Raw genomic sequence first — 25,267 nt, 5'->3', positions numbered from 1 at the left:
TAAAGTCTTGCAAAAATCAATTAATATAATTGTTTGTTTAATATTAGTTAACTAACAAATATATGCAAGTAACAACACACAAATAACTAGTTATATAAAGAACATTTCCTAGTAAAATAAATACTATAGTAGTAAAGCTTATAACAATCTTAGGGATTTTAGTTGTGCTTCTCACTTGTATTTGTTCAATGAGATGAATATATTTATACAATGTATATTAGATAATATGCTAACAGTAAACATAACAAAAACATTAACTAAATGAAGGAAATAATTGTTCACTTTAAATTTTCAACACCTACATAGGAAAACATACACACCTAATAGGCATACATAAGTGGGTGCAGAAATGTTTCTTTAAATATACACAATTTTTGAAAATTTAGAAAGTAATCATATTCAGTTTTTGTTTTACTAAATTAGGTTTTATTTCAGAATTTTAAAATCATGTTTTCATTTAAGGTTATAAAAATCCCAATTAATTTTATATTTGCACATTTAATTGGTGAAAATGTGTTATTCTTGTAATATTTACTCTTTATTTTTCAATACTACTTTTGTATTATAAATTTAAGTACATTTAGTGTAGACTTAAAAAAATAAAAACTGAAATAAGAAAATATATTTAGCCATGGTAGAATTCCACATCCAATACTGATAACATATCTAAAGTTAACATTAATTAACTAATACTGCAGTCAAAGTTCACTAAGTCTACACCCACTCATCACAAATAACAAAAACAAACATGAACTTTAAAACACAAAAACTGAATGTCTTCTGCTACAGATTAGAATTACGCAATACAGTTTCTGTTACAAGATCCATATTTCAAAGTACAACAAAATACTATTGATAAGACATTGAACTTCGTGGTGAGAAATGCCTGTATACTTCAATCTTATAAGTTGTTAAACTTTATTGAAACTTGCAAATAATAGAGGTCTGGCTAAATATTATTTAGCTTGAATAAAAAAAAAATATTCAATGACTTTTGAATTAGAATCAAAAGGTACTAATAATTTATCTGCAATGATGTGATAAAACAGTAAATAATTGAACTAGACTATTATGAAATGGAATAATTGTAATGAAGTTAATATAAATTGTATTGGAATAATGTTGAAAAAGAATCATCAATAATGCATTGCACATATTACCCCTCAAATGTTAAAAATTGACAGTTTTGATCAAATATTACTATTATTACAGCATACTTATTCAGAGAAAATTAAGAGTTTCCAACCGATAGTTACATTTGTTTGCCTTTGCAATGGTAATATACAATAGTGTCAATGTGTAAAACTATTGAACGTATGTGAAAAAGTCTATTCACAAGAGACCATTTTGATTTAGATCGTAACAGATTTGTCAAATTTGCTAGTGTTGTTAAAAGAATAGTACTATTACTATTATATTTCTATTTTACATTTTTAATTTTAAAGCTAACAGTATCTCTCAAGGTATAACAAAAAATACATGGTTCAAAAAATACTCTTGTGTAAAAGTTCAAACTTTTACACAAGAGAAGTAAGTGTTTAAAACAAATAAATTCCCACTTGCCACAGGAGCTGCAAGATAAATTTAGACACCAGCGAGACAAGGGCACAATATATATATACCTTACTGTCAAATATGTTAGTGAATGGTCATTGGAATGAAACTAATTATAAATCAAAGATTTTACCAATTTGTGGGTGAATAGACAAAATATTTGATAAGAATATAGACAATTTTTCATGAAATAAAGTAGAACCAGGTACTTCACCAGACAATATAAGGCACTACTCATGAATTAAAATTCACTGTGATAGAAAAGAATTCAAAACTTTGTTTAGTAAACTACTGGTATAATCGATACAAAACACTCATGTTAAACATTTATTAAGTTAATTTACAATGTTACAGATGGTGCAATTTCCACAATTTTGGTTTTGACTAAAAACTCATGTTTTATTGTTTAATTTCTTGAAACATATTTATCTTTTCCCGCTATCTTCTTTTTTATAATCTGTAGTTGTAATACTGAAAAAATAAAGTTTACACAATTTATCAATCTTTTAAGTTGTACTTAATAAAGCACCATTTATATTTTTACATAAATTCAATTTTAGTAATCACAGAAACATTACCTATCTACTAAAGCTGTTAAAACAACTAACAACTAATTAAATACATACAATATATACAAAAAATACCTATAAAAACATATAGCTTAGCTTTAAGATACCGGTGCTTGGATGGAACATAGTAAAATAATAACAAAAGTAAAATTCATGATAACAATATAAAATATATAGAAAAATCAAACTAGTAATGAATTAGGTAAACATTGTATATTGTTTTCAAAATTGTATAAGGTCTTTTATAATGTGATTGTCACTAATAAATCAATATTTACGGTTTACATCTTCCACAACACAACTCTTAAATGTCTGTCAACCTTACTAGATTATTAGTAATACATTTTGGGAAGTGGGTTTTATAAGGTATGTTTGAAAAATATCTTTGTGCTTTGTAACATTATTAAAATTGTTTTGAGCAGAAACATCACACCACCCATAGGGCCATTAGTTGTCAGTCCATCTATAGTGAAGAGAACTGACACATCTTTCTACTTTGGTATTCAGTTTTCCTCACACATTGTTTCTCAAAATGGTATTCTATTGAGTGAGATGAATTGGCACAATAGAGTAAACTAGCTTATAAACTTCATTTCTGATCAACTTATAAGACCTGTCAAAAATCGATCTCTTAAGACATTTGATTTGTAACAATTCTTTAGAAACAATATATTCCAGCAAGACTCGAGTGTATGATTTATTGGTGTTGTAATACTACAATAAACAATTTTAAAAGAAGAAATTTCGTTACTAGTATCTATCCTTTTTGGTTCTTTCACATAAATTTGTTTTACTGGATAATATCTTTCCCTGCTTTAAAGCCTCAAGCTTTTGAGATTGATCTTGAAAATTATAACCTAAGGCTTAACTTATTCACTGTGGCACGGGACAAGTATAAACTTTAGGAGAGTTAGAATAGTAGCCATTTGCATCCAAAGCATTCAATGTGTTGAAAGCAAAGTTTTCTATGGCATCATTAAACAAGTATGTAACCATTTTAGTGACGCAACAGAAGTTTCTTTATTAAATTAATAATATCTGACTTTTAATACTAAATCTCCTAATGTATGGCTACTAAAATGGACAAAAGTTGAATGAAGAAACATTGGTGAATGAAATGCAATCTTCTCACTGAAAGAGCACAAGCCTTCTGATATTATTGAACCGAAATAATGAATGAAATAGTTCTTACAACTCAAACCTATTAAAACAGACCTTTTATCTATACTAAACAAACAATTACATATTTTGGATAGAAAAGATTGTTGATAATGTGTCAGTAACTGATTATTAAATAATTATTACAACAAGACTGTGTCCAAACAATAAATTAATATCCTATGACATTTAGAATAGATTATCTATCATGTTTAAAATACCCAATCATATTAGTAGGAAGATGTTTGATTACATTCCTAAAAACTCAGAATAACAGTTTAATTGTACAGAACAGCAAACATCTTTACTGATTTGGAGTATTTTATTCTCTTTTCATTGGATTGATTTAGTATTTCAAGTTGTTCTAAATACTAAAAGCTCCACAAGTTGAGTTTAGTCTGTTAACATATCTGCTAACTTTCATTCTTAACTATTGAATTACCGGTACAGTAATGATATTTGTGCAAATTCGTGTACAATTTTACCTCTTAAACTTCCTGACTAATGTATACTGACAGAAGCACTGAGTATTACAAAAAGTGCTGTCACATTATGCAAATTAAGTGGTGTTATTGACTACAATAGCATGCTGAACCTTGACCTAAATAATTATAGTCAATGTGGTATCTTAAAAGTCTTGGTATAATTAATAGACCTTAAATTTCTAACTAAGTGGAGATTTGGTTCACTTTTAGTTCTGTGTTTTGATAACCAATTCCAAGCTTTATTCCAGTGTATAATGTTAAGAGCTGGCTGCAGCGAAATGACCTTCAGTTTTATTAGATAAGAATAAGATGTTAAACAACAAACCTTTATGCCCTTTGAATAGAATTATGGGAGCTGTCTAATTTTAAAGGTGTATTTAATACACATCCAGATGCTCTTCAGTTACTTAAACATTTTTTTTTTATGAAATAAAAAAAATTAAGGAACTTGTTTGAATATTCAAAAAGTATAACATTCATAATAAAAACTAAACAATTGTTTTGATGTATATTAATTCAAAATAAAACATCTCCTATAACTATGTAGCCAAAAATAAGGGTGTAGTGTTTCAGGTTTAAAATTGTTTTTAAGGGGTAAACCCAACGTTGTTTCACCATCACTGGCTCTTGAATTGGACAATGGGTTGGTATGGTTTGATCTAATGAATATAACAATCTTGTATAATAATGAATCATATTCTCGATAAAATAAAATACCTTCCACTAGAAATATTTTGTCATTCTCAAAGATACTTTTAATACATTCTTGACTAGTAAAAGTAAAATTGAGATTAAACATTGATGAAATTATTTATAAGTCAAATTTCTGCAAAGATAATAACACTGGAATTAATTTGTGTAATACCATACAAACATACACTTTAACCAGTAAAAGCTAGCGCTAACCGACACCACAACCAGTTGCCAAAAACAGTAATCCTGCAGACAACACCCGGATCAATCAAGAAGGAGGAGCAGGTTAGTGAGAAAAAGAGAGAAATTAGGCTTTCTGTACGCAAACTCACTGTTATTAACAAACCGCTCTTGCCTATCACTAAAGTGGAGCCGTTAGCTGTGGTGGGAGAAAAACTGAGTGATAAAATGAAGAAGTTGTCAGTGAAAGCCAAAATACATACACACATTAATGGAATAGAGATTAACATGAAGAAAGAGAAACAACACACCAAGCCCACCGGAACATAATCTGTATCTGTATACATTCTATGGAGTTTTATATAATTAAACATACAACGAATAAGAAGTTAATCAGGCTTTTGTGCACTCATAGTATGTCCAAAATCTAAATATTCATTGTGTGCTGTTTATTACATGTACGGTATTAGTTGTTTTTCAAGACTTTAGAAAGAAGCTAACGGAAATGTAAATTATAAGAAATACATTAATAAATAAATAAATTAAAGTTATAAGTCAAGTATCCTGTATTGAACACAATACTCATTTGTGTAACCAATTATACAATGTATTAAATTACCGCCTGATTTTAAAACTTATTTCAAGGTCGATTTGTGATTTTACAGTGAAAAAATTAACTGATAAAAGCTATTAATTTAATGATAGATTGTACGGTGTCCTTCCATAAGCACTGTGTGCTCTATGTGTAAGATAATAAGACCTGATTTCATTAGTAAATACAAGTATTTTTCCTGTTAACAAGTCTCTAACCTACAACGTCTGAAAGATAGATAATTGTTGTGATAAACAATCAGGTTAGTAGCTCTGTTTCTTCAAAGATGGTAAGTAAACTAAGAAAAAGATGACTAAGTGTTTGTTTACACAACTTTTTTGATATATCAAATAATAATCACTTCTAGACCAAGAAAACAATTATAACAACCTACTAAGTGGGTTTAAGGACACAGAAAAATTTTACAGAATGTTAGGCAACTATCACTTAGGATTTTGACTCATGATGAGAACCCGAGCATCCAAGTGAAATGTTCGCTCTATCGTAAGAGTAATGTGCTGAAGGGCCATTGAAGTCATTTTGGCTTGTGATATGCTGCATGAAATCAATGTTATGAAGATTGTAAAAAAAGCAAGTAAGAAATACAGTAAAATGTATGCAATTTTTCCCTTATAAAGAAAACGTAATAAAAGCCAAGTTACTATAATGCAAGGGCTTTCTAGTGAGAAAGCAGTTATATGCAGTTCAGAAACTATAAAAATTTGTTTTAACCAATTTGAACATAGTATTCCAATTTGAAACTGATTTAATTGTGTACAGAAACATTTTCAGGTATACAGCCATAAGACATTAATTTTTATTTTAAAGTGTAAATTTGATATATTAAAATAACAACCAAACTACTTGGACTTTAAATTATGATTAAGTCCAAGTAATTTATCAAGCCTAAATTAAATTTTAATTGTTGAAATAATGATTTATCATTAATGATCAACTAAATTCCAGGTCTAAATTCTCAAAGTTGATTTTTTTAAGGTAATAAAAGACTTTAAAAATGCCAAATTTGTATTGTTTATAATTTGTTTGAATATGTTATCTGTGTCAATAAATCCCTGATCCTTACCCTATTTTGTATATATGGCATATGTAGGCTAGTTTATTTACAAGTATAGGTAATTTGTTAGGATCAAATTTTATAACTCTAAAACCAGCCAAAATCAATGAATAGCCACTACACACTATACTTATCTCAACATAGGCTAGACTTTAATAAGCGACCTACACTCGTCATTTGTTTGTTTTGATTGAACGCTTTGTTTCTTTATTTAGAATAATTCAATAACGCAATAAATTAAATTTAACATATGTTTTTAACTTATTAATAATGTTTAATGAAAACAATAAATAACAATCAGAACCTTTCTGAGAATTTGAACAACGTGAAAATGGCAATTATTATAAGGAAATTGTGTGAGATATCATTATAATGTGACAATATTTGTTTTAAGTGGCTGCAAGATGTGGGTTTGGCTCCTTGAAACCCATCTTATGATATTTGTAATAGTGAAATGAAGACTCGTGTCAGAGATGCAAACATAGTGGTGTTTAGATACCAAAAAAGAGGCAAAAATACTCATACTGTCAGGAAAAACGCTTTTGCCAACACTTTCTTTGAAGGTTCTAAGTTTGGCATGAGAAATATAGTTACTCTCATGTACTATTTCTCTATGAACCAGACAAACTATGACTTTTTGATGTTAGAATGCAGTGCCAAAAAGTATAATGTGTCGAGCAAAACTATTTGTGACTGGCTTTCTTTCTGTAGAGAAGTATGTTTATATTTGGCTAGATGATAAGTTTGACAGGGAGGAAAAGTTGGGTGGCCCTGGGGTTGTAGTAGAAGTTTATGAATGTAAAATAGGCAAAAGAAAGTACAACCGTGGGAGATTAGTTGAAGGAATTTGGGAGTTAGGATTAATAGAAACTGTACCTGAAGGGAATAGAAGAGGGCATCGATACAGACTCAAGATCTGTCCTGACAACAAGAGAGACGCGGAAACTCTGATACCTTTGATACTGAAACATGTCAAACCAGAAACCATAATAGTCACAGACTTGTGGAAGTCTTACTTTCATTTAACTTATCATGGATTTGTACATTGTACCGTAAACCATTCTGAAAACTTCATTGATCCATTGACCGGTACAAATACTCAAACTATTGAAAGTTCTTGGCAAGCAGTTAAAAGAAGTTTAAGAAGTGGAATACCGCCAGACTGTCTAGCAGACCATTTCTGTCAATTTTTGTACCCCAGGAAAGTACGTCTGTCTGGAGAAAATCCTTTCATTCATTTTATAAAAGCGGTTGCTCACTGCTGTCCGGGAAAATAAATACTGTATTGTAAAGTATCTTATATGTTTTATGTTATTGTTAAATTTAAAAGTCGTATTATTTTTTTTGGTTAATGAATTATAATTCTTGTTGCTTATCTGGGCAAAAGTAAATACTGTATTGTCAAGATTATGTAATATATTTCAAAGTTTTACGTTAATGTTAAATTTAGTTTATTAAACGGTCGTACTAGTCGTACTATTCTTGTGGCTAATGAACTATAATTCTTGTTGCTAACAATTAAAAATAATATCAAATTACAGTTATATAATATCGAAGTATAAAATATATTGAAACGTTCAATAAAAAGAATCGAATTACGAGTGTAGTCCGGTTATTAAAGTCTACACCTAATTAAATCATTAATGCCTAGAGCCTACTTAATTTTATAATGTAACAGTTCAAAACTTGTTTTTCAAGGCTCAGATTATTTATTGTTATGAATATAAAACTTTTTTTTTTCATTAGTTTTACTTATAGAACAGTTGGTACTTCAAAGATATATTTTTTGTATTCATATGAATTGGGAAAAGTCACTGAAAAACTTAGTATGTGAATGTAGATTTTAGAATTTGCAACTGTGTAGTTGTTTACTTTGACTACATTTGAAATGTTACATGGATATCTATTTGTTAATATTACGATTATGTAGCCTACGTACTTAATGAATACAACATGTTTGCCTAACTTAAAACACTAAAAGATCAAACTTCAGCTTCAGATCATGCTAGACTATAGGAAGTCTTCTATAATATAAATTAGGTATGTTACTACGCAGGCCCTAAATATGGATAGTTTATAAAACTATTAAAGCCCCTATAAGTTCAGATTTTAAAATCTCAGTACAAATAGCAACTTTAGTTTTAATTCTTACTGCTTTCTTGAACCTCAGGCGTAAGGTGTGTAGATAAAAGTTTAAATACGTAAGGCCAAATTTCGTCAGACGTCTTCCCTTTAAACTCTTCCAATATTCCCTCACTTTTGTAAAATTCAAGAATAGGGTTGAAAGTTGCTTCATAAACTTCAAGTCTCTTTTGAACTGCTTCTGGCTGATCATCTTTCCTTTGAATTAATGGCTCACCTGTAACATCATCTTTTCCTGGAACTTTAGGAGCATTATAGTCAGTGTTATATACTCGGCCACTGGGTAGATGGATCCACCTACCTTTAATTCGTTCAATAATGATATCAAATGGTACAATAAGGTTAATTGCAACATTGACAGGTTCTCTTTCATATAGCTTCTCGGCTTGATTTCTAGTTCGAGGAAAACCATCTAACAACCAATTTTCTTTTGAGTATTTCTTGAGCTCACTTGTGATGACATTAAACATAATTTCATCAGGTACCAATTTACCAGCGTCTATGTATTTTTTTGCTTCCAATCCTAATTTTGAACCAATAGCTATATTCTGTCTTAAAAGATTTCCACTTGACACATGAACTATGTCGAATTTTCTAACAATCCTTGCAGATATAGTACCTTTCCCAGACCCAGGAGCTCCTAAAATTATGGCTCTAAAAGTATTCATAGTGTTCGTTATATTGTTGTACTTTTGAAATTATTTGAGCCACCAGAAAAAAGACAGACACTTAAAAAAAATAGATTATTTAGAATTCTTCACTTGTATGGAGTATAATTTCACTCTCATTTAAATTAAAACAAAGTATAGAAATTACCAATAACCTTCTGCAGTGACAAGGTCTCACTTTCTGAGCCAATGTATTTGTATCCTACACTACACTTATAACACTCGACAGACAACAATCACAGCATACGGCCAACGTCAGTAATCAGCGGGTGGCGACAATTATCACATTACACTGTTACGCTACAGAATACAGAACAGAAATAAAATATAAACAGTTTATCATTGTACTCTTCTAAACCAACCAATACCAGCTGTTTACAAAACGGTTTCTTAAAACAGCTGTCAATCAGCTGTCTCTGCAAGATTAACCATAGACTTACTACAACCGAGGCTAGGCTCAAAAGTTAATGAATGCAACCTATATCCTTTAACATTTTATACATACGTAACACTGAGTTCGGTGACGGTGCATATTGCTAATGTGATTTGGCTGAGCGTTAGCCCTTTTTTATAGATAGCTCTTATGAATAACTATGATGGTAACGAGAAAATAACCGAAAAGGTGTGTTAAAAAATTAATTACAATAATATGAGATTTTGACATGTGACATTTTAACAGATGTAGCTTATTCTTACAGTGAAAAGAAAATACAATTGAGTGAAATCAATGTTTAAAGTCGGCGACAAAAATTTGATTTTAGAGCTCTCTTGCTTTGTAGTACTTTCCTTGTCACAGGAACTTTTATTGTTTAAACACTGGTATGAAATCTTACTAAATAAACAAAACTGCGAAGTGTGAAGAGGTATCTCGAATAATATTTCATCTTTAGACTGTACATTTTGCTTTAAACTTCATTTTTACATAGGCAAGGATGAGTTCTTTGGTGGTGGATGTCCATACAATTTAGCTGTGTCATTGAAATTTGTCACTCAGTAGGTTGGCACAATTTCTCTTTTAACTGTCTGGAAAGGTAAACATTTCTTTTGTATATAATTATGTGTCCGCAGGACATCTCAAGAATTAACGCTGTTTTTTTAAGTAAGAACAATTTTTAAATTTTACCGCTACAGCGCTACGATCGTTTTAATACACGTCTTAAATGCCCCCGTCATTTTAAGAATCCCGCTGACAGTAAAGTAAGTGCTGTTAATTGTTTTCTGGGCCCTAAAGACGTAAAAAGTGTTTTTTATGTCATTATTATTGAATATTTTAAGCTATTGACAAACATGGTCTGCTATTCGATAATCTCCGTCCGTGGCGTAATCCTACCTTCTATACAAAAAAGAAGCATAATCAAAATACAAGAATAATGGTTATTTCAATGTTTATGCCTCTTAAATTACAATTCTCTAAGCATTATCAATTCCATTACAAATATCAGACAAGAATATTAGTGAAAAAATGTTCGTATTATAACAATACAGTATTATTTACTATATGAGATTGTCATCAATTATAACTACTGAATTGCTAAATAAGTAATGTGAGATGAGGCTAAACAACGGCTGCTTGTAAAAAAAACAACATAAAAACCATATATTATCAGCACGCCCCATCTCATCACGATTCAGCCAAGAATTTTGGAGTATAGAGTATAAGAATTTAATTGAGTTTCTACTTATCAGATAAACATTGAATAGAAGAGGACATTATACGAGTTTTCAGGAGACTTTTTAAACCATATTACGAAAGTTAGGTGTCGGAATGTGCCACAGATAGATCAAGGTCAAGTGAAGAACGTCCAAAACTTGCCAATCTTCCTTAAATTTAGATTTAAACTGACCAAACAATGAGAACAATATTAAAACTACATTCAGTATGTATAGGAGAAATAAAACATTTAATGTCTACACAAGTGAGCGAACACAGTAGGTACTCAAAACGCCAGAACACGGAAAAGTCGTCCAAAGCAGAACGTAGTTTAAAATCCAAATTATACAACAGAGCTTTTTAAATTTCTGGTCACCATTTTGAAGGTGCAGATATTTTCTTTGATAAATTCTTTGAATACCTTGGATTACTGATTAACAAATTCACAATAAGAAAACTAATTCAGAAAAATTATCTTCCAAATGGTCCTCTAATGAAGTAAAAATACTCGTATTAATAATTTTAACGAATCAGTTTTACAAAAGAACCTGAGAGTAGGTATATCATAATCACTGATGTTTATTAGACTTCGTAATATGTTCAAGGCATTATACGGGGATGCTTACATGAATTAAGTTAAATATCCAGAACACAAAATATTTCTATTACACTCAACTCTCTAAAAACTACATCCGGCATCCATTTTAGTATGTTTCTGGATAACGAAGAGGCTGTCCAGAACACAAAATATTTCTGATCACACTCAACTCTCTAAAAGCTACATCCGGCATCCATTTTACTATGTTTCTGGGTAACGAAGAGGCTGTTTGAAATTTTCCTGAATATACGTCTTATCTACATAATAATGTTTCTGTGTTATCTCCGTTAACGTCAAAATCTTCTGAAATGAAAGCATATCTACTTATAGTATATTGTTATGAATATCCAAAAGGAACCTGTACCAAACGAAAGGGCCTGGCCATGGTATTATCTCGCCCCTTGTACTTAAGTATTGAGCTTCTATCACTGCATCTTACTTATTGACTGTGTTATTCTCTAACCTGATCTTAGAGGGAGTCTTCCCGGAATCCCTAAACGGGACTTTATGGCATCTATTTTTAAGACTGGGGTCAGAAGCATTAATATCAAGAATTAAATCCTACCTAATATTTTATTATGGCGGTTTCCGGGTTGTTATTGAACTCAGAACTGGTCAAAACCTGATTACGCGGTAGATCTGATCCCATATTTTTCACAGTCCTAAATTTAAATGGATCCTATAATGTACCCATAACTTCTACTTTCTTATCTACCTTTAATTTAAAAGACAAGAGGTCAGACTCCGAAACAGTATCTATTCAGAAGACCTCCATGTTCATAACAGTCACTTAACTACTATTCCTAAATGCTTAGTGATCAATGTGCTTCCTACCTGCTAAACTGTCTTTTTCGGGCACGCAATATGTGTCACTTATTGATCCCTAAATAAACACGCAGAAATAGTGACTCATTTTACATAAATTTATTTCGTGGTTTTATCTTAAAAGAAAGCGGCCAAAACGGGAGACATGATTTGAGAAAATGTTGGATCGTACAGAGGCAGCACTAACGGCCAACGTCTGAACTACTTTCCTAGATGACCTTCACAATAGCGCGCGAATTCGAAAGCACTCTCTTCGTCTTTTTTGTCCTGAATGCTTTATTTTGATATTTAGTTGATGTTGAAATGGGAAGGCAGTTGAGGGGCAGTCCCTAATTACATAACGCTCAAATCGGACTATTTAGAACCCCCCTCCCGGACTTGCAACGGTTTAACTAACCCCACCTCAATAATTATATACCGCCAGCAACACCCTCCTCTAAAATTTATATTATTATAATAAAGACAATTTAAACTCCAGAGTAAAACTTGATATATTAATAGAAAACTGGAACTTATAACATAGCTTTGGACTATTTGATGTGTCTTCTGGGCATGTGCATTTTAATTATTTAAAACAATTGAAATAGTTTTCTTATATTTACCACTGACACAGTCAATAGTTATTACATAAATCCAGCTGTCACAAGTATGATAACAAGTTCTGTCACTTCACGAGTTCAACTCTGCTCGCGGCAACGCTCCAGCTCCTTATAAGGCCACTGGCGCTTCCAGAACATTCAAGTGGAGAAGTCCAGAACCCACTAGATGAGTGGAGGAGGGTCACAGCGATAAGGAGAGGCGGGGAATGCCGAACCCATTGACCGTTCCCCATTAATCTATTATACTTTCGTATCGGGGGTCGGCCCGCCTATCCGGAACATTCTCCCATACTCCCCTAACAGTATTTTAATATTATTGTTTTCATAACAGAAAATATAAATAATAACTGCCATAGAATATGCGATTTATTTGGTGAAATATAGTTGTTATGTGTAAATAAAGTGCAAATATAACAAGTAAAGGGTCTAGATTATATGCGACTAGCCTACTTCATCTCCTAGGTCTGTTGACTGACAAGACGCGTGGCTGCACGTGAGAGAGAGGAGAGAGAGAGAGAGAGAGAGAGAGAGAGAGAGAGAGAGAGAGAGAGAGAGAGAGAGAGAGAGAGAGAGAGAGAGAGAGAGAGAGAGAGAGAGAGAGAGAGAGAGAGAGAGGAGAGAGAGAGAGAGAGAGAGAGAGAGAGAGAGAGAGAGAGAGGAGAGAGAGAGAAACAGAGAAAGAGGAAGAGAGAGAGGGGGGTGATCAGTTCCTCACCCCCAAACTGCTCAGTCACTACCTTAATTGCGACAACGCTCCTAGTGACGGTCTTAAAAATACCGGGATGATTCCACTAAAGACGCAAGATGTACTCTCGAGCTCCCACACCTGTGTAGAACCCTCTTAACAATATACACAGGCGTTAAGACCTCCTCACCTTTCATCCCAACCTGCTTTTCGGATTTAGGTTTGTATGAAAATAAAAAATACTTTGTTTAAAACTTTATTAACAACTAAAACAATATAATACAAATAAAGGAACAAGATTGCTCAATTTGGTGGGTAGTGTGGGTATCTGGGGGGTGGAGGTAAGGTCCAGTAGGGGGGCGGCGGCTGGAGATGTGAAGGAGCGGGGGGCGGTAGCAGTGCCGGCAGTTTGGCGGGGGCGCTAGGGGGGTAGAAGGGCCCGAGGTCCGACTGGTACTTGTAGGGCGGAGGCTCCCCCGAGCTGGACGCTTGATTCTGAGCTTGGCAGGCCGCCATCAGTCCGTGGAAGTCAAACTTGTAGGCGTACCTCTTGCCGTGGACCTTCGTCATTATGTTCTTGTCGTAGTAATACCTGGAAACAAACAAACAATAAATGGAATAAATTATTTATTTCCTAAAACACAAATATTAGTACCAAGATAAAATTACATGACTATTACAAATCTATACTAACTTAAAATAAAATGCTGTTATGGCAAATCAAATATAATTTTAATACGTAAATAGGGTCCCAAAGGAAAAGCCTGATTAGGGATTCCATCAGATAAGTTCATCATTTAGATAAAGAGTGCATTTGTTCATTTGTTGCAGACACTATAACTATTTAGAACTACTAATTCCATAACTTCATTATTATTGTTACACTCTTTATGGCGTACCCAACAGAATTGACGAAACTTAAACTTACTGTTCGTGAATTTAAAAATAAACAGAGTACACTTATTTTAAAGAAAATATATATGTTTTAAAAATTGTCACAGACCACCAAACCAAAATGATAAATACAAGTAATGTAATAATAACAATAATAATGTAGTGTTGGTCATTGAACTCGTAAACCTTAGAGATCTAAAACCTGTAAAGGTTATAAAAACTTAATTACACAAACAAAACTGAAATACGTGAATAAAATACAAAATGGGCAATGATTTCTATAGTACGGGATATATCGTTGCTAGCCTGTGATTTGGCAAGTACACTATTTTTAGTGCACTTAGACCAGAAATATATTGTTTAAACTTCTCAGTACGATAATGCTAGGATTGCAATTATTAATTTAGATATGTTTACATTATTAATAAATAATTAAACCAAACGGCCAGCGTATCACTGACACAGTATAAATATAAGTATAGAAATATCTAAGGAAGCGCTGCACTCTACTGTGGATGTCGGAATCATGTCTAGAAGTGTTTTCACAATCCAAAATAATGCAAACCATGGAAAGCTCGGTTAACTCACTTATGGTGCTGGTTGTCAACTACTCCGAAAGTATCTGATTTTTGATTGGCTCAGTGTGTTATGAAAAGATATTGCAACCATTGCTAAAATTTGTTGCCACATGAAACGTGTGGGTTTGAGCTATCTAGCGGCTAAAGTAGGAAATATCAACTATAAATGCATTACAGAAAATTATTAAGCACATGTTATATTGAATAAGCTCTGACAACACTAAAAGATACTCCAAATTTTAATTTAATTAATGAAAACTAGGTACCTAAAAAGATTAAATTGGGTTAGACTCAGAAAAAATAATTAGTATATTATCGCTTTACTACTTTGGGGGGCAGTAAACCTTAAAACTAAAAATAAATCACTTTCTTAACACAACTTTTGACATAGTCTGATGTTTTGTGAACGTTTTAGTTAAATATCTCAATATTTGAGAAAGCTATGAAATAAAAACCAAAGTAATGTCAGGCGTAATTGTCAAACAAACACTCCATTTCAACATAGTACTGACTTGCTGTTCAACTGATCTGTAAAATACTATGTGGTTATATTAGGTCTATAATTTTATTCCTCTGTGTATGGAATTTGTATGCGGCAGACTAGCAATAGCTGATGATCTGATTGTGTTTACATTTTATTAGACTTGGTTTTAATATGGATAAACGAAAAACGCCAACGAGAGTTATAACAGTGTTTTATGGTCTATTTGCCCTAAAGGAGGATTTGTTAGTAGCAAAGTTGTTCAAATTGCTGCTTATGAATCAGCTTTGGGTAAATGAAGAAAACGAAAGTAAATAAAATATTCTACAGTTTTCAAATTTAATTCCAGGCAAGCACTTTGAAAACGCGATACGCGATTATGACACGTTCCGCATAAAAAAAAGCAGAGAAAAGGCAGAAATGCACAACACTCAAAGCTATAAAAACCAATAGAAGGATGAGACTGTAAAAGGAACAAAGTTTTAATGGAATAGGAGTTTCTTATATTGCTGGAGAGTTCTAGTTCGATTGTGTAGTAAAATATGACTTTATCACTGATTTTCCGAGAGTAGTGTTTTTATTACCGTTTTATAAATATCTCAAAAACTATTAACCTTACAGCTACCAAACTTTTGTCAGGTATATTCATGACATCCATAGGTACAATCTGAACCAGAACCATTATGGTGATTAAAACAAAAGACTTTTTTGTGAATTTATTATTAAAAAATATATATTATTTATTTTAAATGAGTAGCCTAGTTTTGAATGTAGGTACATAAATGTGATTAAAAATGTTGTATTACTCATTGTAAACTAGAAAAACTTTATTTTTTCAATTTTTCTTTAAGGAGAAAATAGTTGTTATAAGGAAAACAATATTGGCCATAAAGTTTTGTTTATTTTTTTAAGGCATTTAAAAACCATTTAAAATTTTTTTATAATAATTATACAGTTTTTAATTAAACTGTAGAATGTTCTGAGCCTATCCTGAACATTTTGACTAACATTAACCTTATATAAGGTCACAATAGATCATCTAGTGTTATGTAGCAGAATGGTCGCGACAAGCTAGCTGTACGGCGGGCGTTACCACAAAATGTCTGATCCACAATCCCCATATGGGCGCAAGGTCTATTCTCTGAAGTGCTAAGTATTAGTGCGAAAAAATGGGTAACATTAATCATTCATTTTTATGATCTCTGTGGTTTCATTACTAGACTGCTATCAACGCGATTGCACACTGCCATATTTCATATTGTCAGTCATATTTTTAGTTTAATGTATTGTAAAGCACGTGTTTATATTACGCAATCGTTTGCCGCAGTCCCTTATCATACTCACAGTATTTATATTGTATGGGAGTACACGAAAATGCAACCAAAACAATTAATCGTAGTAATTATTTGTTATACGATTTTTTTAATTAATCGAAAAGTAGTATAAAAAATATTTAATTATACGTTTCTATTGTAAAAATAACTGACGAATGTGAAATATGCACTTTATAGAGGTGACAAAAAATAGAACCACTCGTTTCCAATGAGCTAAAAAGGGTACTATAACGAGGGAGTGTGTGATAAACAAATTTTTGCATGGATTTTATATGGACTTTCCATTTAATTTTTTTATTATTTACTTTGTAAACGAGACGTCTCAAGTACTCGTACACACGTACGTAACTAGAGCCTGTCAACAGTATTAACCATAGCAGTCGGAAGACGTCAGTGTGTAATCTGTTCTAGTGAGCGTTATTCTCGTAGTTAACTTTCCTATTGTATAATACAAAGGGTTCGCTTTTAATAACAGCGCACGAGTATATAAACCATCTAAATTTTATAAGTAGATAATAGATACAAAAATTAAATTATTCAATCAACCTACTCCTTTGAATAGATTTAATTTAGGTGTATCCAAGTAATATAGTAAACAAATTCTATCATCGTAACACATCATTGGACTTGAAATTTGTGGAAACCTAAAATAAGCACTCACTTTAATTTATTTGTATCTAGAAAATGTGTGTTCTTTTTCGCGAAATAAACTGATTTATTTACATCGTTTCGGCAAATTATTGTCTAAGTTAATTGCTGTTATTAACTTCTCATTGGGGTACTCATAGAGCAGGTTCTCAGAGCGAAGAATCAAGTTTTATAGAATTCTAAACAAGACTTAAAAACAATGTTATCAATTGTATTTTTATATTCTACTGTTATTGGTGGAGGAGTATATTGGAGTATATTTATTCCTATGATTTAAGGAATAAATTCCATAGCTATAAGTAGGTGACCGTAACCCTAACTTCACCATGTTAACGTAAGGAACATTTTTTAAACAAATACTGTAATATCAATAACATTTTGTTACCAGTTATTGTGCGCTTTTTAAGAAACAAGTTTTTAAGAAACTGTTTTCAGCTAAGTATAATTGTGTTTTTATGAGTTATAAATATTTCATTAGATGCGTACTATAAAAACTTATTTTTATTTATTAGTAATGTTTTACTCACTTAAATGCGAGTTTACTGTCACCATACTGTAAAACCCAGCTACTTCGAAATTCCAACAAGAATACTGTGTAGGCCTACTAGTTTCAGCTCAATTGCGCTAATATCTTTTGTGAAAATGTTCCTTAAAGTTAAAAAATTCCAACTTTCGGGAAAACGCGAAAAGAATAAAAAAAACAAAGTTATGTGATACGTTCTTAAGAACCACTCAGTTTTTATATGTTTCTTTTTATGTAATTACTAGCTGTTCCCGCGGCTTTGCACGCTTTTCGTAAGCTTTGCCCTGGTTCAAGTGAATTATATTTCCAACGCCGATGTAGAATTTGTCTTGTTGCTACGATCAAGAAAATCAGTCAAAAGTGTATGTTTATAGCCATCGTACACGTACATGTACTTTGTCATGAAGTAGTCTAACATTCTAGCTTTTTTATTTTAACCAGAAATTAATGTTAAAGACAAATATACATATCATAACTTGGCGCCTTCAAGTAGCGTTTGGCTATTTAATGTACATAAATGTCTCGTCATTGCAGTTTATAATATGCAGGCGCTTTTAAAACTTATCTTTTGAAACGCCGCAAGTTGGCGAGTTACATTGATGGGCATAGCATATAAACCTTCTACGTAGAAAAATAATATAATTTTTCATAATGATCGGTCCAATAGTTTCTGATTCCATAAAGGACAAACACACGAACATTCATATATATATATATATATATATATATATATATATATATATATATATATATATATATATATATATATACCATATGTTTACATCATTAATCTATATTTTATCAAACAAGCACACCACGTGTCGCGTAACAAGCTTCGCTGAGGTTCAATGCAAATTTAAAAATCTATTGCTCATTTCATTATTGACCGATAGTTCGACAAAAAACATACGGAAAAGAAGTGGTTAAATCCCGCAGCAAACACAAGTAAAATTATCTCAGCAGACTGAGTCATAGACTTCAACGACGTTCAGCAAAGTTGCAATGTTGGATATGCAACTCCAACGAACTCATTTTTGTCTATGTAGAAATGAGATTTCATGCAAAATTTCAAATCTACAGATGAAATTTATCTTGTAAAAATATCTTGTCTGTGGTAGATTTGTTTGATACATTCACATTTATGTTCTTTGGATTGAGTTTATATCAGTGTTTAAATAAAAATGTCTACACGCAAAGTCATAATAAAATGATGTTGAATGTGTAGGAATAATTAGGATGGATGTGTTAATATGTCACATTCATATTCTGTTAAGATCATACTGAATTTTCTTACACATTTATTTATTCTACACTTTTCTCATGTAATCATGGTTACTTAGAATACCAATATACATAAATATTGACGAACGCTTGGCAAAATCCCATGACATGACATTCACTTTAACCAGCTCACCTAAGTGCTCTACTGAGCTTGTCGTAGTTCATGTTGGGTTTGGATTTGCGCTCGCCCCATCGCCTTGCCACTTCGTCGGGGTCCGTGAGCTTGAACTCTCCGTGAGCTCCCTCCCAGGCAATACAGGAGGAGTTGCTCTGGTCTCCTAAGAGCTCCAGGAGGAACTGCCACAGCTGTATCTGCCCAGAGCCTTGGGCCACGAGTCGGCTGGACGCTGCATTCAGCAGTTCGTACGGATCTGCAACAGATGTAAACTGCTTACATGATGTCTACCAGTAGCCAAGAACTATTCGAGCAGGAACTGCCACTCTGTTCCTCGTCTTGGACCACGAGTCGGCTGGACGCTGCATTCAGCAGTTCGTACGGATCTGCAACAGATGAAAACTGCTTACATGATGTCTACCAGTAGCCAAGAACTATTCGAGCGGGAACTGCCACTCTGTTCCTCGTCTTGGACCACGAGTCGGCTGGACGCTGCATTCAGCAGTTCGTACGGATCTGCAACAGATGAAAACTGCTTACATGATGTCTACCAGTAGCCAAGAACTATTAGAGTAGGAACTGCCACTCTGTTCCTCGTCTTGGACCACGAGTCGGCTGGACGCTGCATTCAGCAGTTCGTACGGATCTGCAACAGATGAAAACTGCTTACATGATGTCTACCAGTAGCCAAGAACTATTCGAGTAGGAACTGCCTCTCTGTTCCTCGTCTTGGACCAGGAGTCGGCTGGACGCTGCATTCAGCTATTCGTATGGATCTGCAAAAGAGGATGTCAATTCTGGTTACAATATATATATATATATATATATACACACACACACACAAGTATCTTTATAGATTCAGCAGCTTATTGCCATTGCCATCATCGTGCAATATATCTCCCCTACTCATGATCTCTAGGAACTGATAACCACTCACTATTTAATAAAAGAGAATTTCTCTTAAAAGTCCGTTTTTATCAAGAGGGAACATAACTTATCCGTAGCTTATTTACTTATCTAACCAGAAAAAGAGGTGTTTAGACGAACCATTTTATTAAAAAGCCTGAAGAAAGAGATTAAAATAACAATTCGCATGATGTACAGAACTAGTGGCGTAAATACAGAGGTACAATGGAAGAGTAAAACTCTCCGATTAAATATACAAATCTAAAGTCATAACGTTTTTATTTTCAATCATCATCACCCAGTTTGTTTCACAGTAAAAGTTTGTGACTATTTAACACATGGTTAGTTTCTTGAACAACTTCTATAGATTCTCTTCGTTTTGCGTATGATATCATAATAATTATATTGATTTGTTGGTAAAAGTTAAGAAGAAACCTGAAGTGGATGAAGGTCGAGAAGGGAGAAAGCGTAAAGTAGGCGAGTGGACATCTCAATACCTAATTTGGTGTATCTATGCTATTTTTCACGCTTAAAACTATCATCCACTTGTACTCGTATGTTATAATTAGAAAGCAAAACAATGTAGTAATGGTTTTTCAATAATAACAAGCAGTATAAATGAAACAGGCGATTTTTGTACGTTATCTTTTTCTTTTATTGTGTGTTTTTGTTAGAAGTCGATGCGTAATTGACTAATTAGTTAATTACCTAGTAGAGTAGGCGATTTCTTCTAGTTTATTATATGATAATCTTAGCGCAAGAAACGAAATATTTTTCAATTACTATAAACACATTTGTATCCAACTATGTAATATTCAATATTCATACAGCAAATATACATTATTTTGTTAGATTACAGCCAATTTTGAAATTTACCACTTTTTGAAATTGTTTATCTCTTTTGAAAGTATTTACTAATTTACGTTAATACCAAATGTAAATCCAAATGTAATGTTAGGTTTTTTGTTATGTTTATCAACATAAATGAAAGAACTTTGTTCATAAATCGCTGCAGATTTAAAATGTAATAACCTTAATTTGACGTATAAAAATCTTTAAGTATATTTAAAGTTTTACATACTTATAAGGTTCCAAATGACACAAGACCATTTTAATTATATCAGAAAAGTTGAACTGTGATGATCGTAAACAAATATTTCAATTTAGCAATAAATAAAAGTTATTGATATTATTTGTTAAATAAAATAGGGGTACGTTAGACCAGACCACGTGTCGCGTAACAGATTTCATATGTGTCCTGCGAACGACACAGACAGACATGCACCGTCATCGAACACGATATTGTCTGTGTGGATATGAAGATTCGTGCAAACTTTCCAGTTCAGTTCGTTCTTGAGATGTTAGGCGGACAAACAGAAATGAAATGTGTCCATGTTCTTGAGTGGTAGGATTTGCTAACGCCCAGCCAGTAATGCTCCCACAGCCCAGTTGGAAGTAGATATTACAAGAATTCCATTTGCCTCTATAAACATCATAAAATATTATATCAGACTGACAGAAGAAACATGTTCTAAGCACTCTTCGGTAATTATCTTTGATAATGTTCAGCCAATAAGTCTTAATTTTCTTTAATACAGTTCACCAAACATTAGAATGAGAATATCCACTGAGGATATTCATATTGAAAAAGTGTAAAAACTACTTTATAATGCAAATTCGCAGTTTGTGTTTTACTTAACCTTGTTTTTAGCTCTCAATATCCTCCAATATTTGTTCAGTTCATTTTTACATGCTCCTTCTCAGGAAATAATTTAACTAGCAATGTGGATCGAAAATATTTGCATTAGGATTGCTTTAAAATAGTTCTGATTAAAATCTGGCTCGGTTTTGTATTTTATAAATTAAATTAAAATTAACCTACTACCTTGTTGTAGAATAAACTTCTTTGATTTATTTATTAATAATATTCACATAGTCTTTTAACAGAATCATTTCATATAATAACACTTCCAATTTTGGAGTTGACTCTTCTTTGCCGGATGAATTAAGCGATAGTAAGCAACCAATTGTAACAAATTTTAATGATTTTTTCTGAAAATGCGGTTTTGGAAATGATATTTCAAAATATACATATTATTTTTATAAGGCAATAAACTTACACAGAACTGGCGCTGGGATTTCGCTACCCATGTAAACTATTCTTTGATGCTCCACCCAAAGCTATTGTGAGATACAGTTTAATGACTAGAAACTTTTAAAATATACCGAGAAGTGTAATCAATCTACAAGAATCAGGATATGCCCCTTGTAATGTATGGTTGTTTATAGTTTATTATTAACAAACGATTAGTGAAAAAACACATAATACAGATGTCCTGTTACAATAACAGAAACAGGGCGCTTGAAGAACTAGTATGTATCCTAGTTCAGGCATAACATCTATAAAATAAGAATAAGCATGCAAAAAAAGGTTAATAATTGGCGACCACAATGGTCTGAAAAAACCCGTGAAGTGAAATGATGGCGGATAGGACAGCTGGAAGGCAACAAATCTATTCCGTACCAACCAATTAAAGTTACTAAATTGATATGGTATTGGACACTATAATACTTTATGGATTACACGAGTAAGCGTAAGCGTATGAGATATTTTATATTTCAAATTAAGCTATAGAAAAATAGAAATCCTGTTTTTTCAATATTTTTTTGCTTCATCTGTTGTATCTTCCTATATGGACGTCTTGCCATTTTCGTCACTACTGCCCGACTCTGTACTTACAGTTTATTGGACAAGTACGAAGCATGGAATTTGGCCATATATAAACAGCTACGCCTCGCGTGTAAAATAAAAAGTAACAAGCAGTGTACAAGTGCTGTATCTGACTTCTCTAAAAGTTGCCACCCAACTCCTTTTAGATCAGCCCAACAGTGATAATTGGCTTGGAATCGGCATGTAATGTACAAATAACTATCTGGTATAAACGACATTGCGTCCTAAATTACGGATCGACAAATCTTATCCGCGCTATTTGACGTGGCAGAAATGTTGCGCTGGGTTATTGAGTGTGCCGGGTACAGACTCTATTATCGTGTCTATAGCCTACCGTCGACTCCTTTTTGGATTATTGTAAGGAGAGAAATAAAAATTACATCAGCGCTAGATAAATGATCGCTATTGAACGCAACAAGACAAAATTTAAATAATTTTAAAATCCATTCATTCACACCATCATGCAGAGAGGCCTTTCGGAAAAATTCCTGCGAATACGAGAAATTACTATATACTTATCTTACACGTAGCAGAATGAGAATACTCAATACATGACAAGAATTCCGTAACATTACAGACCACACAAATTGGTTACTTCAGTGGGTGCACTAAAACTATACAAATTTTCAAATTAGTTACTACCTTAAAACAGTTGTTTATATTTTTGTTTCCATATTACTTGCAAAACGGTTTGCTAAGTGTCAATAGTAAAAGTGGGTTTACCCATTTTTATTGACACGGTTATTGCCTCAATTATACTAAAATGTACACTCTTCTATCAGATTTAAAGTAACACCATTGAGTTTACAGTGCAATAATTTCTAGAAGTTTGATATTTCATAAGGTTTCTAGAGGGAAGCAGGCCCTTATTTAGGAACGCGCTATTACTCTATACGCTATACTCATACATAGGGCGGAAAGATTGGGGGAGCATAGTTTTAAATTTAATTTTTTATATTCATAATAAAATATATATATAAATAAAAATAATTATTATAAATTTATGTTATATTATTTATGAGTCATACCATTACAAGTTTTTCTGAATGAGGGCGGCACACCAAAACATACATAGCTTTGTGTATATCAACAGATATTGGGTTGAAGTGAATAAAGCTGAGCAAATGCTCTTTCCTCCAAAATATGAGTTCGTTCTCCAGTTTCATGTGAATAAAAAGAACTTGCTCAGTGGAGCCTCTGAGCACTTTCTCATGTTGACGACTAGACAATTGACTTGGAGTATCTACTCACCTTTTTAAGTGAATAAAACTAGGTACTTGCTCCAAAAATCTGAGCAGGTACTCCAGAAATTACCGATCTACTCATTAATAGATACAACTTGCTCAAGTAAAGACGTTCAATCTTGTAATGGCAGAGTTTTTAAATTTTCGTGCTGTAAAACTTTACAGAGTGCGTCGGGATTCTCTAGAGCAAGGACTACCGAGCTCTTTGTCGTTTTAATAAAATTTATGTTGAGTGGATTTGTGATAATTTTCTTGGGGAAAACTTTGAAAGGCGTGGTGGTGCGTTGCCCAATTTGGACAGAATGCGTACTTTTCTTCGATATGTTGTGATCCTGGGTTTCAGAGTGTTGTTGCCGAAGATGTGGGTATCGACAGAACTACAGTCACAAAAACCATTTCAGATGTAATGGCAGCTATATATTACTGAAGAAAAAGGTATGGATAAATTTCCTTCTACAGGGGAAGAAATGGAACAACAAAAAGACAATTAGCAAGAAAAATACAGATTTCCTTCAGCCATTGGAGCTGTTGACTGCACTCAAATACCTATACGCAAGCCTTCTGAATATATAAATAGAAGAAAGAGGGTTCCAAGTATAAATGTGCAGGAAACTTGTAATTTTGTGAAGAGTTCACAAGTTTAGATGCTTCTTGGCCAGGTTCAGTGCATGATGCACGAAATTTGGAGAAATTAAGATATTTACAGAATTATTGAATTGAATCAAGCTAATGCACTCCTAATTGGAGATTCGGGTTACGGGATAGCTCCCTGGCTTATGACCCTACGAGAACCCAATAACTGCTTGAGAAAGGGCATACAATCTGTGTTTGGCCCAAGAAAGAGTAATAATTGAACGTTGTTTTGGTCAGTTGAAACAACGTTTCCCAATTATGCAAAACAAAATTAGGATTAAAACTGAAAATGTTCCATCGATGGTTGTTTGTTGCTTTATTCTTCATAATGTAGCAAAAAGACTAAGTGATGAAGACTTTGACTTTAACATTGAGGAAAGGCAAAACAATGTAACGCAATAGAGGACAACAGAGAAGAACCAAAA

The 25,267-nt window shown here is 32.6% G+C and overlaps 2 protein-coding genes across 2 annotated transcripts in view; both read right to left on the bottom strand.

Moving 5' to 3' along the window:
- Positions 1–9,483, bottom strand: LOC124356930 (GTP:AMP phosphotransferase AK3, mitochondrial). Its single transcript, XM_046808238.1, has 2 exons — positions 8,459–9,483; positions 1–2,025 (listed from the first exon to the last, which is right to left on the bottom strand). Exons 1-2 carry the CDS (start codon positions 9,114–9,116, stop codon positions 1,961–1,963), a joined length of 723 nt encoding a protein of 240 aa, XP_046664194.1. The 5' UTR covers positions 9,117–9,483; the 3' UTR covers positions 1–1,960.
- Positions 9,484–13,717: 4,234 nt separating this feature from the next.
- Positions 13,718–25,267, bottom strand: part of LOC124358647 (DNA-binding protein D-ETS-6-like) — a 75,571-nt gene continuing 64,021 nt past the window's right edge. Inside the window, exons 3-4 of the mRNA XM_046810947.1 lie at positions 19,347–19,584; positions 13,718–14,066 (exon numbers count right to left, since the gene is read on the bottom strand). Coding sequence (XP_046666903.1) covers positions 13,778–14,066; positions 19,347–19,584 — 527 coding nt within the window. The 3' untranslated portion in view covers positions 13,718–13,777. The remainder of the gene's footprint in view (positions 14,067–19,346; positions 19,585–25,267) is intronic.

Source organism: Homalodisca vitripennis, chromosome 3 (genome assembly GCF_021130785.1).
Source record: "Homalodisca vitripennis isolate AUS2020 chromosome 3, UT_GWSS_2.1, whole genome shotgun sequence".
NCBI classification, from domain to species: Eukaryota; Metazoa; Arthropoda; class Insecta; order Hemiptera; family Cicadellidae; genus Homalodisca; species Homalodisca vitripennis.
The sequence above is the reverse complement of the archived record's forward strand: the minus strand, read 5'-3'. Positions and strand labels throughout refer to the sequence as shown.